This window comes from Mytilus trossulus, unplaced genomic scaffold, assembly GCF_036588685.1.
Source record: "Mytilus trossulus isolate FHL-02 unplaced genomic scaffold, PNRI_Mtr1.1.1.hap1 h1tg000062l___fragment_2___debris__unscaffolded, whole genome shotgun sequence".
NCBI lineage: Eukaryota > Metazoa > Mollusca > Bivalvia > Mytilida > Mytilidae > Mytilus > Mytilus trossulus.
Genome location: NW_026963293.1, coordinates 272809 through 291577, shown reverse-complemented (window position 1 = coordinate 291577; position 18769 = coordinate 272809). Strand labels below are relative to the sequence as shown.

At 31.6% G+C, this 18769-nt stretch overlaps 1 protein-coding gene and 1 long non-coding RNA gene across 2 annotated transcripts in view; one reads left to right on the top strand and one right to left on the bottom strand.

Annotated features, from left to right (window-relative positions):
* The window catches only part of LOC134699393 (uncharacterized), a 39869-nt gene that overhangs the window by 8076 nt on the left and 13024 nt on the right, over positions 1-18769 (top strand). The window contains exons 3-12 of the mRNA XM_063560996.1: positions 438-911; positions 4713-4808; positions 5745-5840; positions 6777-6872; positions 8612-8719; positions 10387-10497; positions 13055-13147; positions 15206-15476; positions 16984-17105; positions 17599-17804. Of these exons, the coding sequence (XP_063417066.1) occupies positions 438-911; positions 4713-4808; positions 5745-5840; positions 6777-6872; positions 8612-8719; positions 10387-10497; positions 13055-13147; positions 15206-15476; positions 16984-17105; positions 17599-17804 (1673 nt within the window). The remainder of the gene's footprint in view (positions 1-437; positions 912-4712; positions 4809-5744; positions 5841-6776; positions 6873-8611; positions 8720-10386; positions 10498-13054; positions 13148-15205; positions 15477-16983; positions 17106-17598; positions 17805-18769) is intronic.
* On the bottom strand, positions 2636-4020 carry LOC134699409 (uncharacterized). The gene is made up of 3 exons (XR_010103576.1): positions 3738-4020; positions 3308-3385; positions 2636-2742 (listed from the first exon to the last, which is right to left on the bottom strand). It is a non-coding gene; the product is annotated as an uncharacterized LOC134699409 (long non-coding RNA).

Sequence of the window (18769 nt, the reverse complement as noted above, 5' to 3'; positions counted from 1 at the left end):
CTATATCTTAAAGCTCAAAATTATGAAAAAAATCATACAAGAGAAGAATAGCATTCATTTTAAGGAAATGAACATTGCATTATTTTTATTATCAAAAATTAAAAAATTAAAAAACTTTCTCACAAATTCTGTTGATAAACTTCACATTTTATGTTATGCTGGACTTCAACAATATTTTATTTTCTCAGATGATTTGCATGATGATCAAATTACAAGGATGTAACTTGTAAGTGTTATCTATAACATGTATAAATTTGTATGCAGGTTTAAAGGAATGAAAGAGGAAACCCAACATCACTATTAAACATAAGACTTCTAAAGATCTACATCAAGTCATAACAACATGAACAATCATAATAATGTTTGTTCCATTTTACATTTATAAATAGTTTGATTTTTTTTTCCATTTTATATTAAAGATCTAAATTTATTTGTAGAAAAGAAATCATCAGAAATTCACATAAAAAGGAACCCCCCTGAAAGAAGAGGCAATTTTGAAACGAAATCAATTAATGTTCAAAAGATTGATGAAACTCATCAACAAAGGACAAACTTAACAAAAACCTTTCTATGTTGTCCCAAAGATACATCAGAGCAAGGAGAGAAATTTACTAAAGGCGACTTTTCAAAGTTAATGCTGGATATAAGCAATATGCATCTAGATATTTTGAAATATATTCAAAATTGTTCAAAAACCATTAAATTAATGCCAAAAATAGGAGATCCCTTGGATAGTTGTGAGGACTACAATGATGAAACTAGGAGTTTGACTGAGGAGCAAAGAACATCACTCACAAAATATTTATGTGACAATTTTAAACAAATCACCTTGCAACACCCTGATGTACCAAGTCTAATTCATGGCACTATTACATTTATTTTGACACACAGACCTTCCAACTTAGATTCAGGTAGGTCTGTTTTTGCTTCTCTTTTATATCTGTCAAAAGAATAGAGATGATTTACATTTCATGCATTTATTTTGGTGCAAATCATGTGTATGGTGCATATGGTATTACTTAGTCTATATATTCAGCTATATAAAAAATTGACACCATACATTCCTTAATCATGTTAATGTATGTAGTGTCATCGGACAAGAAAAACAGACTTGTTTAGGGGATATACATTTTTATGGCCCCTCAACAAAGTTGTTAGTGCCATAAAGTTTTACCCTTGTCCATAATTCCTTCTTTCTGTCATTCCGCAACAAACCATTATACAGAGTTTTTTTCTAAACGCCTTCAGATATTTGGCTAATTTCTGGTATGTGAGTTAACCATGATTAGTAACTGATGAATTTTAGGTTTCGTTCCGCTCCACTAATTTTTGCTAAAATTACGGGCTTTGGACTTTAAGAAATTATTGAAAATCACAGTAATACAGACTTTTTCTCTTTTCCCCTCCAGATTTTGAGCTGATTTTTGATATAGTTATGTGAGGCTACCATCATGTTTAAAATCAATGTCTTTTGACCTTTTTTTACTTTGTCATGTTTGTACAAGATGCCTTATGTTAAAAACATCCCTTCTGTCATATGTCAATTGTGCCTGACCTAATTTAAATGGTTTCATTGACCACTTGAAAAAAAGTTAAAATTTTCTGTAATGTTAATGTTCATGTTATCATGAGCAGTAGGATACTTTACTAGCTATTTGCATACATGTGTCTTACATGATCCATTCTTTTTGAAGATATAAAGAGAAGTGGTACTCTGACTTAATGTACATTGAAAGAAGTAAATTGCGAACGTATAGAATGTTTAAGCAATGTTTTAATAGAGAAAAATATTTATGTATTAATATGCCTGGAAAATATAAGAGTGCATATGCTAAATTTAGATGTGGTGTTGCACCTCTGAGAATAGAAACTGGCCAATATAAATAGGTGTAATACCACCATTGATTTTTCCCTATTAGTCTTTGTTAAATTGGTACTTTTAAAAAAAATGTACAGAATTTACCTTTATTTCAACCAAAGAAATACTTTGCATGAATAAAGTTTAATCCTTTCCAGTGCTACAGTGAAAATTTCACACTACATTTCATTGCATATAAGAAAGTAACCTGCACCGGAAGTAAACAATCACATTTTTACCAGGTTATTTACTGGTTACCTGCTTTGGCAACTATGTAACCTTAACTTTCCAAAATATTTTATAAGACCATCAAATAAAAAAAGAATGATGCTTTCAGACACCCAACATACATGTTTATGACTCAGAAAAATTTAAGTGCATTGAAATGCAGGGTTAATTTTCTACAACTGTCAAATTCAAGGGAATATTTTTTTAGACCTACTTTCGTATGCAACCGGATGTGGCGTATCATGATTTGGTGGTATTACACCTAAAGAACACCTAAATGTCAAATAAACTTAATCTAATTTTTTTCCCTCCAATTGCAAGTTATTTCAAGCATAACTGCCAAGTTTTGTCTCAGTCAGATCTATAGTTTCAGAGAAAATCACTATAATGTAAGGCCATATCCTACGGCAATTTCAGTCTAATTTCTTCGACAAATCCAAATTTCAGTGTATCATTATAAAATGCAGTGTTGACTAATATCTGATCAAAAACTCATGATCTATGCATTCAAACAATTAAATAGAATACAAAAGACAACTTTTAGATGATAAACAATTTTATTGCACCTTTTAGAGTTCATTTGAAGGTCTGTTTTGGTCTGTTTTGGTCCATTTTTCCTCCTTCCTTCCTTTTCATCAAAACTTGATATCTTTTGTCTAAAAAATAAAACAAATGTGATTATTTCCACACAAAAATGATATAAATGTAATGTTTAATCAATAATTAAAGTGTTTTAGCTGAAAGAACTGTCTCTATAAATGTTAACAGTCTACACGGAAGTTTCTAGAAGCCCTTATGTGTAACTCGAGTTTTTAGTCTGTTCGCCTAGTGTGACAAATAACGGTTCCCTTTCAGTCAACCATTTATTGTTACTGGTATCAAAGTCTTTTTATTTACTCATAACAGTATATTTCTAATAGATTTACACATAGTGTCCACTTTCTTGTATTTTACATTAGAAAATGGGGAGAAAGAGTAATAAAAAATACCTCAAAATGTTTTTAAAAAGGGTTATGTCCCTTGGAATGCTGGTACAAAAAATAATTGGTAAGAATTATAAAGTTTAAGTATGTGAGACTGGATTCTGATGTGTATAAATCCAGGGCAAATAAGTGTTTAGATGATTTATTGTCTGTGCAAAATGTAGATGGCACAATGGCAAATTGTAAACTTTTGCGGCCCAAAAAAACACAAAAAAACATGATGATAGTTGATACTTACTTTAATGCTGAAGTGTCATCTGCAGACCAATTCACATATAAGATTTGTCAGCAGAATGCTCTTCAGAACATGTGAACACTGCAATAAAAAATTCACATGTTGTATAAACAAAACTGTTAGGGTATTATTTAAAATTTAACACAGTAAACTAAATACAGCTTTGTCTGTCCACCCATTTGACTTAGAAAACACCCTTAAACCCCTATTTCAAGGCAATTTTACCTCAAACGTGCTTTCTGTGTCTCAATCCATTCCGAATAGTCCATGTTTACAATGTATGAACTGGTTTATTAATAACTTTTAAAAATGAAAGTACAATAAGGTCACGAGTGCACATGTAGTTTCCCTAAATAGGTGTAATACCACCATTGATTTTTCCCTATTAGTCTTTGTTAAATTGGTACTTTTAAAAAAAATGTACAGAATTTACCTTTATTTCAACCAAAGAAATACTTTGCATGAATAAAGTTTAATCCTTTCCAGTGCTACAGTGAAAATTTCACACTACATTTCATTGCATATAAGAAAGTAACCTGCACCGGAAGTAAACAATCACATTTTTACCAGGTTATTTACTGGTTACCTGCTTTGGCAACTATGTAACCTTAACTTTCCAAAATATTTTATAAGACCATCAAATAAAAAAAGAATGATGCTTTCAGACACCCAACATACATGTTTATGACTCAGAAAAATTTAAGTGCATTGAAATGCAGGGTTAATTTTCTACAACTGTCAAATTCAATGGAATATTTTTTTAGACCTACTTTCGTATGCAACCGGATGTGGCGTATCATGATTTGGTGGTATTACACCTGAAGGCATTATGGTTGACAATAGATTATGTTTTAATGAGCAATGTAAGAAAAATAACATTATTGAGGATGAGAAACATGTCTTAATTCACTGCCCAGTATATGCAGATTTACGAGCTATTTTATTTAGACATGCTAGCTCTTTTAATTGTGATTTTGTTAATTTGTCTGATGATGATAAATTCAAACTTTTATTCACTGATGAAAATGTGTGTTACTCTTTAGCCAAAATCTGCTATGATGTATTATTAAAAAGAAAAGGTATTTTATATAATTGTAGATAATAATGTGTTTTGTAGAAATTTTATAGTCTCTCACAACTCTTTTTAGAGTGGCTCATGTTGTTTTAAATATTACTGTAATTTTATAAATGTATGTCAATTTTGAGGTGAGACTCTAATAAAGTATTTGTCTTGTCTTGTCTTGTCTTGTCCATAATAAGGCCTGTCAGACAGTTTTCATTTGGCCTATTCCTACATCATGTATATGCAAATATATCTACAATACCAAAATCACGAAAAATAAGTACCCTGGAAAAAGTATGTGATGTACTGATTAAGATTTTAAAATTGTATTGTATATATTTACAGGACAAGGATTTGATTTAACTCCATTTTTGGAATCTGATGATAATGATGGCACAGATTCGGATTCAGGAAAAATTGAGAATGATGAATTTTCAAATGGTAATTAGCAAAATGATTAGTGTTATTTTACTCTGATTGAAAGTTAGCATGGTTAGTACATGTGTATAATTACATTACATGCATGTTTCTTAGTATGACATGTATGGTGTTTTATTTTAATAGAAAATTCATACAGACCCAGAAACCAGTGTTTGGTTAGCATTTGTAGAAAGAAGTGAGAAACCTAGTATTCATAAGAATACATGTATAAAGCTAGAATTTAGGTTTAATCATTATTAAGATAAGTGTTATAGTTCACACATTTTAACTAAATTGCATAGTCAGCATCATGATAGTTGTACACTGAAACAGGAAGATAAACTGACATGGCTAGAGAATTACTTTTATACTAATGTTGTAATATGTACACAAATGATGTAGTGTGTTGAAAATTATCAACTTTAAGCAATAGGTCAACTCTATTTAGTTTTTTGAATGATTGTAAGGTGTACATGTATTTCTCTTGGTATATATTACCAGTGTTTTCCATTCGGCATTTAAGCCGGGTGTGCCGACCACTTTCTTTTCAAATCTGACCACCTTTCCATTTGAGGAGGTGGTCGGCCTTTTTTTCAAATTCCGGACTTTTTTCGGTTCCGCACCGTAAACATTTAAATACTAATCGCGCCTCGCAGTTTGTTTTCATTGACAAAAAATGGCGGATCGTTAAATTTCAATGTTTTCTTTTTATCAATCGGGGGAATGGAAAGGCGGATGACGATGGTGATTAGGAAATTCTAAGCCATATAAGTCAACTAAAACGGATAGTTGAATTGAAATTGAAAAAAAAAGTATCAAAACAACAGAAAAGGCACACAGGCGATCACGAAGATAAACAGGTTGGGAACAATCCCAAAATCACGAAAAATAAGTACCCTGGAAAAAGTATGTGATGTACTGATTAAGATTTTAAAATTGTATTGTATATATTTACAGGACAAGGATTTGATTTAACTCCATTTTTGGAATCTGATGATAATGATGGCACAGATTCGGATTCAGGAAAAATTGAGAATGATGAATTTTCAAATGGTAATTAGCAAAATGATTAGTGTTATTTTACTCTGATTGAAAGTTAGCATGGTTAGTACATGTGTATAATTACATTACATGCATGTTTCTTAGTATGACATGTATGGTGTTTTATTTTAATAGAAAATTCATACAGACCCAGAAACCAGTGTTTGGTTAGCATTTGTAGAAAGAAGTGAGAAACCTAGTATTCATAAGAATACATGTATAAAGCTAGAATTTAGGTTTAATCATTATTAAGATAAGTGTTATAGTTCACACATTTTAACTAAATTGCATAGTCAGCATCATGATAGTTGTACACTGAAACAGGAAGATAAACTGACATGGCTAGAGAATTACTTTTATACTAATGTTGTAATATGTACACAAATGATGTAGTGTGTTGAAAATTATCAACTTTAAGCAATAGGTCAACTCTATTTAGTTTTTTGAATGATTGTAAGGTGTACATGTATTTCTCTTGGTATATATTACCAGTGTTTTCCATTCGGCATTTAAGCCGGGTGTGCCGACCACTTTCTTTTCAAATCTGACCACCTTTCCATTTGAGGAGGTGGTCGGCCTTTTTTTCAAATTCCGGACTTTTTTCGGTTCCGCACCGTAAACATTTAAATACTAATCGCGCCTCGCAGTTTGTTTTCATTGACAAAAAATGGCGGATCGTTAAATTTCAATGTTTTCTTTTTATCAATCGGGGGAATGGAAAGGCGGATGACGATGGTGATTAGGAAATTCTAAGCCATATAAGTCAACTAAAACGGATAGTTGAATTGAAATTGAAAAAAAAAGTATCAAAACAACAGAAAAGGCACACAGGCGATCACGAAGATAAACAGGTTGGGAACAATCCCAAAATCACGAAAAATAAGTACCCTGGAAAAAGTATGTGATGTACTGATTAAGATTTTAAAATTGTATTGTATATATTTACAGGACAAGGATTTGATTTAACTCCATTTTTGGAATCTGATGATAATGATGGCACAGATTCGGATTCAGGAAAAATTGAGAATGATGAATTTTCAAATGGTAATTAGCAAAATGATTAGTGTTATTTTACTCTGATTGAAAGTTAGCATGGTTAGTACATGTGTATAATTACATTACATGCATGTTTCTTAGTATGACATGTATGGTGTTTTATTTTAATAGAAAATTCATACAGACCCAGAAACCAGTGTTTGGTTAGCATTTGTAGAAAGAAGTGAGAAACCTAGTATTCATAAGAATACATGTATAAAGCTAGAATTTAGGTTTAATCATTATTAAGATAAGTGTTATAGTTCACACATTTTAACTAAATTGCATAGTCAGCATCATGATAGTTGTACACTGAAACAGGAAGATAAACTGACATGGCTAGAGAATTACTTTTATACTAATGTTGTAATATGTACACAAATGATGTAGTGTGTTGAAAATTATCAACTTTAAGCAATAGGTCAACTCTATTTAGTTTTTTGAATGATTGTAAGGTGTACATGTATTTCTCTTGGTATATATTACCAGTGTTTTCCATTCGGCATTTAAGCCGGGTGTGCCGACCACTTTCTTTTCAAATCTGACCACCTTTCCATTTGAGGAGGTGGTCGGCCTTTTTTTCAAATTCCGGACTTTTTTCGGTTCCGCACCGTAAACATTTAAATACTAATCGCGCCTCGCAGTTTGTTTTCATTGACAAAAAATGGCGGATCGTTAAATTTCAATGTTTTCTTTTTATCAATCGGGGGAATGGAAAGGCGGATGACGATGGTGATTAGGAAATTCTAAGCCATATAAGTCAACTAAAACGGATAGTTGAATTGAAATTGAAAAAAAAAGTATCAAAACAACAGAAAAGGCACACAGGCGATCGCGAAGATAAACAGGTTGGGAACAATCCCAAAATGAGGGATATCCCTTAAATAAGGGACTCTCCATCAGGCAAGGGGTCATATTACTGTTGAAGAAGAAAATAGAAAAACTTAGATGTATTAATTAGCTTAAAAGGGGGAAATCGTTTTATTTAGTAAACTTTTCTAAAAGAGTGTCCATGATAATAAAAAGGTCAGAAACAAATATGTCCTCGTTTGTTTCTCTTTAAATGTACCCTACATAAAAGGGATAGTCATTACATGGAGAGGTAACCCCTCATTTGAGGGGTGGTGATAAATATGAACAGGACTTTAAATCATGGATAATCGTCACAGAAGGATATTACTGTTCTTTCTGCCAAAAATACAGCACTAAAGCAAGGAACACAAGAGAAACTTGGTTCGAAAGGCCATGCATGAGCAGACTTCGTCAGAGGAGGGAGTCTTGCAAAAGCCATTATGATCTGCTATCCGAGATGCACAAAACTAATTTGTCAAATCATTTAATGAAAGGCTAGCAGCGATAGCAGAAGAATGGTTCAATTCCATTAAATGTGAATACAATACTAATCCTTCTATTTGTAACACCAACCCACAGTAAAACTGAAAAAAAATAAAACCCGGTTGAAAATGTTAAAAAAAATCACCCGGTTGCAAGTGTTTTTTTCAAAACACCCACCTTACCTTAGTGAAAAAAGGAGAACACTGATTACTATGACCTCATTTTCTTGGATCATGTTAAGTTTATGTGATTGTTGTAGTAAAGCTTTATATTTATATAATTAGGACTATCAACTTTATATCAATGGTTAGATGGTTAGTAAAGAAGGTGAGACATTTCAGTGTGTGCACACATTTGTGTCATGATCAATGAAAACAAAGTTGTTTTAATGAACTTTTTTGTTTTATTTACAGGACAGGTATTTGATTTAACTCCATTTTTGGACTCTGATGATAACATTGGTAATGATGATAATGATGACACAGATTCAGCAATGATTGAGAATGGTGGATTATCAAATGGTAAGTGTGGTATTATTTTATGTTGATGAAAATGTGATATTATCATGATTATGCAAAATTGACACACTTGTTATTGTTTACTGTGTTTTCTTATATCTTAGAATAGAATGGTATATAATGGCATGAATGGTATGTTCTTTATGTTTTGCCTTCAGAAAAAAAGTTTCAAAGTTGCTAATCAGCCTGTCATGCCTGTGGCATTGAAAGCTCCTTTGCATAAACTTTTATATATCAATTGCAGATCCAGAGCTTGCGGTTGGGGTGGTGTCCAACATGGAACTTTCCCTACATATGGTTTGTTACAGTTAAACAGACATTTGCCTGACACCACCTATAGTTAATTCATGATTTTTTGTTAAATACATAAGTTTATTCTTTGTTAAAAGTCCATGTAAATGTAGAGCTTTTGTATGTTGTATTAATGACAAGAATATTGCCAAAGTATGTTGAGGGGAGACAGTTGAAAAGAAATATTTCAACTATATTTGGTGTAGGGGAATATTTTATGATGTGCATGTCAGTTTGGCAGGTTTTATTTGACCTTGACCTCATATTCACGGTTCATTGCTTTGTGTTAAGTTTTTGTATTTTGGTCTGTTTTTTTAAACTATAAGTAACTATAAGTTAACTATATTTGTTGTATGGAAGAATTGTAAGCTGCTCTGGTCTGCCCGGCATGTTTCATCTGACCTTGACCCTAATTTTATGGTTCATTAATCAATGTTTAGTTTTCATGGTTAAGTCTGTTTCTAAGAAACTATAAGTAATAGGTCAACTATCACATGTATCAGGACTATACTTAGTGTATTGAATGATTGTAAGGTGTACATGTATTTCTTGTTTGATTTATATAACTTTGATCTCATTTTTTTGGATCATGTTAAGTTTATATGATAGTTGTAGTAAAGGTTTATATTTTGGACTACCAACATGATATCAATGATTAGTAGAGAAGGCAAGACATTTCAGCATGTGCACTCTCTTGTTATTAATATGACAAAATAATTAGATGAGTTCCATCATAGGAGACTGAATTAAAAATGAGGACCAACAGGTTTTCATTAAGGACATGAAGGACCACTAGGGAAAAGAGATTTCCAGAAACTCTGTCAAATGGTACTTCATACATGTATCTTGTGTACAGGTGCTTTATAATAAGACATTTCTGCTGGCATCTATGACCTTTGTTCTTGGCCTTTATGCTTCACTGATTGTTTTAAAAATGTTTTTATATACATGAATTTTAGCTCACTACTCCCAAATGATATTTTCTGAAAGTCTATAAGAGGATGAATAACTATACAGATACACGTTGATCTCGAAGACTTTAAAAAACACTAGAATTTAATAAAGTTTAGCATAGCAGGACAGGCATCTTAGTGTCTGCACTCTTTGTTTGGTTTTATAGCAATGTAATGTTTAGATTCTACAAATAAATTCATATCCCTAAGCTTTATAATATATTTGTTTAATTGTATGTCATATTTTGAGAAAAGCTGCATTGAAGTGACTATTCTACTATTATATATTTATTTTACAATGTAGAAAATGAATATTACTCAATATCTTGTCTATATCATGGCATAATGGAAATTTTGCTTACTTATTCATGTCACTTTAAACAGAATGGTTAAATTGTAAGTTTTTTATTTTTCTTTATTTACAAGTATTTGATTTAACTCCATTTTTGGACTCTGATGATAACATTGGTAATGATGATAATGATGACACAGATTCAGCATGTTCAGCAATGATAGAGGATGGTGGATTATCAAATGGTAAGTATTATATATACCAAACTATTTACGAGTTAACATATTTAAACAATGAATTCGCAGGATGAGTTTGTTTAAATATATGTTAATGAGTAAGGCCTGGTGTATATGTTTTGTAACATCATTCAAAAGTGGCCTGGTGATTTTTTATCCTATTTTTAGCCCGCTGCTTAGCACGCGCAAGAGGAAACAGATCCAGTTGGGAATACAGCACATCCGTTATGACAAAAAGTTAGTTTTTTGAATTGAGCAACTAGGGTTCTTCTAAGGCACATACCATCTGATTTTTTGGGGGCCTGTGAAATTTTAGAGCAAATTATTCCGGCTCTGATTTGTCATAAAAAAATCTTTAAAAAAAAAAGATTTTCCCCGACAAAATTTAATTGCAATACTAATATTTGTATTAACCGCCGCCCCCTACCCACCCGAGTTGTAAGAGGTGTGTCTAAAAATTTTGTTAAAATTATTAAGTCAGTGACGGAAAGTAGAAATCCTATTTGTAAAATAAGCGTAATTCTTGTCCTTGTGCATTTAAATTGTCAATCACATGGAGACGTAACAAAATAGCGGAGTTTAAATCATGGTTTAACATACAAAATATCAGATTAAACCTCAGTCAAAGCTCTACCTATCTACATGAAGTTGGAAGGACAAAGTACGTCATGATTGTTTTTAATGGAATAACATATCAATCTTTTTATTAAACTATGTATTTTCAAAAAACGAACTATTAAGCAAATTATCACATAAAAAATTCAAAGGAAAAATGCTTTATTATGTTACAATTAGTATTATTTTATCAAATAGAAATACAGTATGATAAACTAATTAACTTAAATTCTTATGGTTATCTTGCATGTCTTGTCCACCGGCAATCAAAACAAATAGTTGTTATGAATAAGTTTCATATTTATATAAAAAGCACTCATTATTGGTCCAGTGACTTTGAACTTATAAGCAATGTTGATGTCCATCAGATTGTCTTTCTCTGATTTTCATGTGGACAGGCAAACATTGAAATCTCTATAAAATTAAAAATGGAAATTGGGAATGTGTCAAATAGACAACAACCCAACCAAAGAGCAGACAACAGCCAAGGGCCACTAATGGGTCTTTAATGCAGCAAGAAACTCCCCCACCTAGAGGAGTGCTTTAGTGGGCCCCTAAACAAAATGTATACTAGTTTAGTTATAATGAAAATCATACTAAACTCGAAAATATTTACAAGAAACTAAAAGTATAAATCGTAGAAGACTAAGAAAATGCCATTAAGCTCCTGACTTGGTACAGACGCAAAAATTATGTTGGGTTAAATGTGTTTTTTTGAGATCTCAACCCTCCCCTATACCTCTTCCCAATGTAGAAAAACCGAAACACAACAATACACACAGTAAAACTCAGTTCAAAAGAAGACCGTTGAGACAAATGTCAGAATATAGGTAACAAAAGAAACTAAACAAAATGATAATGATACATAAATTAACAAAAGAATACTAGCAGTTACTGACATGCCAGCTCCAGACCTCAACTGATTCAAAAATAATGTATATTTTTTTCTATATATATATTAAACGGTCTTGTCACAGTACAATTAGACTTTGCAATTCTTCCATTTCTCTGTTCTCTGTCCACTCAATAATTAAGGTTCGACACTTTGGTCACCCTGCAGTGATAAGTCTATCCTTCCATAAAATATTGTGTCTTCACATGTTTATTCACTTACACCAGAAGGTGTGTCAATATGTATGCAGACAGAGGCAGATTTAAAGGGTTTGTCAGGGGTCATGCCCCCCTTTTTGTGGTAAAAACTTGGTTGATTATAAAGGGAATCATTGAAGCATGACTGGAGGGTTCCCCTTTTAAGCAGTCAGTGGGACCCCATTTATGAACATTTCTGGATCTGCCACTATACAGAACTCTGAAGATCATAGGTCAAGGTAAAAAACTTAGGTCAGTTGAGAACCCCATGTCCTATGGAAAAGATAGTGTTAAAAACTGAATTGTTCTGTACACTTTAAAACGATAGAGTCAACTTTTCAGTTTAATCAAGTATAAAATGTACTTTGATGTTCTTAGATATTTTTTTTTAAATAGTTGGACAAATTCCTGTTCCATTAGTTCAAAACAATTTGGAAGGATTTAAAAATTAGTTTTTTTACATGATAATGTAAGCTACAACTATGCCTTTTGAAACTCTTTTCAATACACCTTTCTTCATGTTCTTTAAGTTCTCTTCTGAGGGTGACCATAATTTACAGGTTTGACTGTAAACTATTCATAACTCTTTTTAGGATGAAATAATTCAATCCTTCTGTTCACTTCAGAATTTTCATTAAAATACTTTTCACAAACATATTAAAACTATTATCTTGTACTGTCACATCACTAGGATAATTTCAAAGAACAACTGAATTTTAACACAGTGACCATGGATATGTAAAACAGTTTTGTCAATCTACACATTCTTACCTTCTTTTCATGTATGTAATTAATGTAATTTTCTTAAATACAAATAGATTTCTTCTAAAATATATTTTTTGTATTTCATTACCATTTACAGATAATAGCATTGATGAGAATAACGATGATGACATGGATGATGATGATGAGGATGATAGTAATACATCTTCTTGTGTGCAGTCTTATGTAGATGGTAAGACATCCATTTTGTAATAATGTCATGATCTTTTCTGGATTTATAGCTTTACCAATTTTTAGCTCACCTTTCCTAAAAGGAAATGTGAGCTTTTCTGATCACTTGGCGTCCGTCGTCATCGTTGTATGTCGTCGTTAACAATTTTTCAAACATCTTCTCCTCTGAAACTACTGAATGAATTTGGATGAAACTTAGCATGATTGTTCCTTAGTTTGTGCTTCGATTTTTGATCCTTCAAAAAACATGGCCACCGTTACTTAAAATAGAACATAGGGGTCAAATGCAGTTTTTGGTTTATATCTCAAAAACGAAAGCATTTAGAGGAAATCTGACATGGGGTTTAAGCGTTCATTAGATCAAGATCTATCAGCCCTGAAATTTTCAGATGAATCAAAACAATGGGTTGCTGCCACTTAATTGGTAATTTTAAGGAAATTTTGCAGTTTTTGGTCATTATCTTGAATATTATTATAGATAAAGATAAACTGTTAACAGCAAAAATGATCAGCAAAGTAAGATCTACAAATAAGTTAATATGACCAAAATTGTCAATTGACCCTTTAAGGTTTTTTTGTCCTTTAAAGACAATTTTTCACAATTTGTTCATCATATTTGCTAACTTTAAAAAATCTTCTCCTCTAAAACTACTCAACCAAATTCAACCAAACTTCAACTGAATGATCAGTAGGGTGTATAAAATAAAGTTTGTGTTTTATTATCTATTTCGTCAAAAAACATTGCCGTCATGGCTAAAAATAGAACACAGGGTAAAATGCAGTTTTTGGCTTATATCTCAAAAACTCCAGCATTTAGAGCAAATAAGACAAGAAGTTAAAGTATTTATTAGGCCAGGGTCTACCTGTCTTGAAATTTTCAGCCGAATTGGCTAACTGGTTTTTCAGGTATAATGCCCTTGAAATGATGATTTAAAAAAAAAATTGCAGTTTTTGGTTATTATCTTGAATATTATTATAGGTACAGATAAACTGTTAATAGCAAAAATGTTAAGCAAAGTAAGATCTACAAATAAGTCAATTTGACTAAAATTGTCAATTGACCCCTTAAGAAGTTATTGCCCTTTTAAGACTTTTTTCACAATTTGTTCATCATGTTGACTTACTTTAAAAAATCTTCTCCTTTGAAACTGCTGTATCAATTTCAGCTAAACTTAGGCTAAATGAGTTTCAGAGTATCTAGTATAAATTTTATATTTCATTTCCTTGTATGTCAAGAAACATAGCTCCTATGGCTAAAATAGAACATAGGAGAACATTTTTTTTTTTTGCTTTTGAAGAAAATAGGACGATTCAAAGAACATTTAAATAAATTGAAAAGCCAAAATAATCATTGATGAGAGATTTAACCAAAAAAATTAAGGTGAGCCATTCAGGCTCTTGAGAGCCTCTTGTTTATACTCAGCCTAAAATAGAACATGGAAACCATGGTTCTTAAGTCTTTGTGTCTATCTGCTCGTCCGATCGTCCTTCTATCCATCCATACTCATGATCCTTAATCAAGTTAATGTTTTTGGCGAAGGTAGATTAGGGTGAAGCTGAAGTCACAAAACTTTGATCATAGTAAACATGTTGCTTATGATATGATCTTTCTAATTTGCATGCAAAATTAGGGTTTTGACCCCATTTGCATTGTTTAGTAAACATTAAAAATGATACTGAAAGAAGGGCATCAGTGTACTGTGGACACATTTTCTTGTTAAAAAATGAATTGATTTGGTTCTTATTATGTATAAAAGATAATTGGATGAAACATTTATTGGTTACTTTCTTTAGCTTATATATATAATAAAGGCCAATTAAAATTAATTGCACTCCATTCAAATATTTGGCATATCCAAAAAGTGACCCATTCCACATATCTGTGTATGCCTTGATATAGAAAGAGACATTCCTTCTCTTGTGATCATGGTGATATTATGATTAGCATTGTTAAAATTAAACTGTTTTACATTTAAGATTGCACTTCTTTTGAATCTTGATGAAAGGATGGATATTGACATTATGAATACTTTATAAATTGACTTTTGTGACTTTGCAGAAATTCCAGTTAACAGAGAAGCTTATCAACTTTTTCCTGACAAAATCAGAGGCGACCTTATAAGTCCATGTTTATGTAAACAGCAGTGCAGTGAAGCACTTTTTCAAGATGAAAATATCATTTATAGAGTCCAACATATAAGATCTGATTTACAAGGTTATAGACAAGGTGAAAAACGATCAACAAAGATCCTTGAATTAATGAGGAATACCATGTATAAAGATAAAAAAAAGGATAGGAAACACCATTTCCATGGAAAAATAATTTGTATGTAAGTTGATAATTAAGAAATAATTCCTTTATGTCACGCTCTAAGCTAATTTAAAAATGGGTAGGCTTTATATTTGTCCATTTTACTCAAATTACTCTGAACATTCATTTGACATTAGTGGTGTGTAAATATTATAAAATATAATGTCTTCCCATGTTAAATGAACATTAAGCATGATGTGAAGGGATTATTTTATTTCTAGTGGGACAAATATGATATCTTTATAGGTTGAAGTATACAAAATTCCTTAGATATGTTTGGCTGTTCCTGTTTCCTCCCTAAATGCCCTAATGAATAATGCACATATTATTTTCATATTAATCAAATTTAGCTAATTTATTTCTAGTAGGATTTATTTATTAGGATACAAATGAAAAAACCCCCAGATAGAACAGTAAGTTTGTGTGCATTTGTCGATCTATGTTTTGCCAATTAGAACACAGCATTGTTTACAAAACAAACTAATTATGTCATTATATGAATAACACAGAGCTGAGAGGATGATAGAGCAGATTGCTACCTCAAGAAAACATTGTCAACCACAGCGAAGCCAAAATTGACAATGCTTTTTAAGGGGTAAAAATGTAACAGGTATTAGAAATATCAACAGAAGTGGAGCAAAATGTTTCGTTTTTTTAAATTTTTACAGTCAAATAATAAAATCTGTGCCAAAATGTAGAACTTAGGCATTGTCTTTAGTTACTTGAAGTAAATTCAATTCATTGTCCTTTGAATTGTCGATTTTTGATTGGTCTAGACAAAAGGGTGACATTTAAAAAATTGTCACCCGCTCAGCCATGTGATAGAGTCAATTAACACCCTTGTATTAGCCAATCAAACTATGGCATTTTAATGTTAAATATAATAAATTATAATGTAGAAGAACAGATTATTGATCTGAAGATATTCCATGTCAGAGGAGTTCAGATGTTCAAATGACTTTTTACAATCCAATCAACACTTGCTTCCAAAAGCTTTTGTATGTCTTACTATGGACTATTTATGAAGTTGCCATGTAATCTGCATTTATTTCTGGATAAAGTCCTAAATACTATTATTCTAACTGTTTAATTTACTAACATTTCAATATTAGGCCCCAACCTGTTTATTTTTATGATCCAAATGAATATGTTTTTCTATGGACTATTAATAAAGTTGCCATGTAATCTGCATTTATTTATGGATAAAGTCCTAAATACTATTATTCTAACTGTTTAATATACTAACATTTCAATTTTAGGACCTAACCTGTTTGTTTTTATATTGGGGTATCCCTTGGCTAATTTTTTAGACTTCCTCATTGTTTTTATTTGAAGCAGAGGTGTTATTTAGTATTGAGCTGCAGGGTAAAACTTGTTGTATAAAAGCACAAATAAAGGATAACATTTCCTTCGGATACTGATTCCATTAACATGACAGATACAGAACTGTGGTTGAAATAAAAAAATATATTAAAGTATTAGTTGATTATTGTATCAGCTTTTTATATGGTGATTTTTTTTTACAGGAGGAAATGGACTGATCTGTTGGGTATTAGTCTTGCCACTTACTACAGGATATTTAAACTTTTGAAGAAAGACATAATGGTGGTAGAGAAAGTGAGGAAAACCCATTATCATAATGTCAAAGGTTTGATTTTGTGTATATAGCATGTATAGTTATTTTTAGCTCACCTGGCCTAAAAGGCCATGTGAGCTTTTCTCATCACTTGGCGTCCGTCGTCGTCGTCGTAGTCAACGTCGTTGTCGTCTGTCGTTAACAATTTTTCAAACATCTTCTCCTCTGAAACTACCGAATGGATTTGAATGAAACTTAGCATGATTGTTCCTTAGATTATCCTGCACAAAGTGTGTGCTTCGATTTTTGATCCTTCAAAAAACATGGCCGTCGTTACTTAAAATAGAACATAGGGGTCAAATGCAGTCAAATTTTGGTCTATGATGTAAAGATCCATGCTAACCTTTTTGAATTTTTCTGAAGATTTCTATATCGATTTGTCCATTGTAAATTATTGATTAAAAGTAATAAATAAAACAATTTACTAGTTGAATATTGCTTTTTGGATTAATACTTAAAATAGATATATCAATTTTTCAACAATTTGTATTTTATTTTATTATAGGTCTTCACGCTGTAGCATTTATGGACAATTTTATAGATGAGTATGGAGATCCAAGCCCTGAAAGAGATGTAATGCTATTGCCAGATTGCATTAATATAAAGTATATGTATGATGAGTACAGAACTATACCTGGACTTTGCATAAAAGAAAGACGTTTTTATCAACTTTTTTCAGAAAATTTTGAGAAAATTGTTAGTTTTGTTAAGGTAAATAATTGATCTTTTATTCATAAACTGGAAGGAAAGCATATTTGAACCTTTTTAAAAAAAAAGAATTGATTGTTCTATTGATAAAGTAAAGTTACAAACTGTCATATACATGTATATGCCTCATATTTAAACTGAGTTATTATGATTTTTGTCGCGCCTGCCAGAAAGCTCGACATAGGGATAGTGATCCAGCAGCGGCTACAGCAGCTGTGTTAGCTAATTTCTTAAAAGCTTTATATTTTAGAAGGTGGAAGACCTGGGTGCGTCATAGTCATACTTTGTATATGGATGCCTCATGTTGAGAAGTTTCCGTCAGTCACATGTCCAATGTCCTTGACCTCATTTTCATGGTTCAGTAACTACTTGAAAAAAAAGTTAATATTTTTTGTAATGTTGAATTCTCTCTTATTATAAGTAATAGGGTGACTATATTTGGTATTTGAGTACCTTGCAAGGTCCTCATGGCCGTCAGACAGTTTTCACTTGACCTCGACTTCATTTAATGGATCAGTGAACAAGGTTAAGTTTTGGTAGTCAAGTCCATATCTCAGATACTATAAGCAATATATCTTGTATATTTGGTGTATGGAAGGACTTTAAGGTGTATATGTCCAGCTAGCAGGTTTCATCTGACTTTGACCTCATTTTCATGGTTCAGTGGTTATAGTTAAGTTTTTGTGTTTTGGTCTGTTTTTCTTATACTGTATGCAATAGGTCTACTATATTTGGTGTATGGAATGATTGTAAGGGGTACATGTGTAGCTGGCAGATATCATTGAACAGTGTATTGAAGGCTAATTATAAAAAAACAACTAAAAACTATAATTTTAAGAAAATAAAAATAGCGTGTGCATATTTGTTATCATTAAAATAGCAAAAAAATAATCATTGATATACAAAATATTACAGTTGAGTGATTCAGTATCTTTTAATTCCAAAACTTGGACATATCTGATCGAATA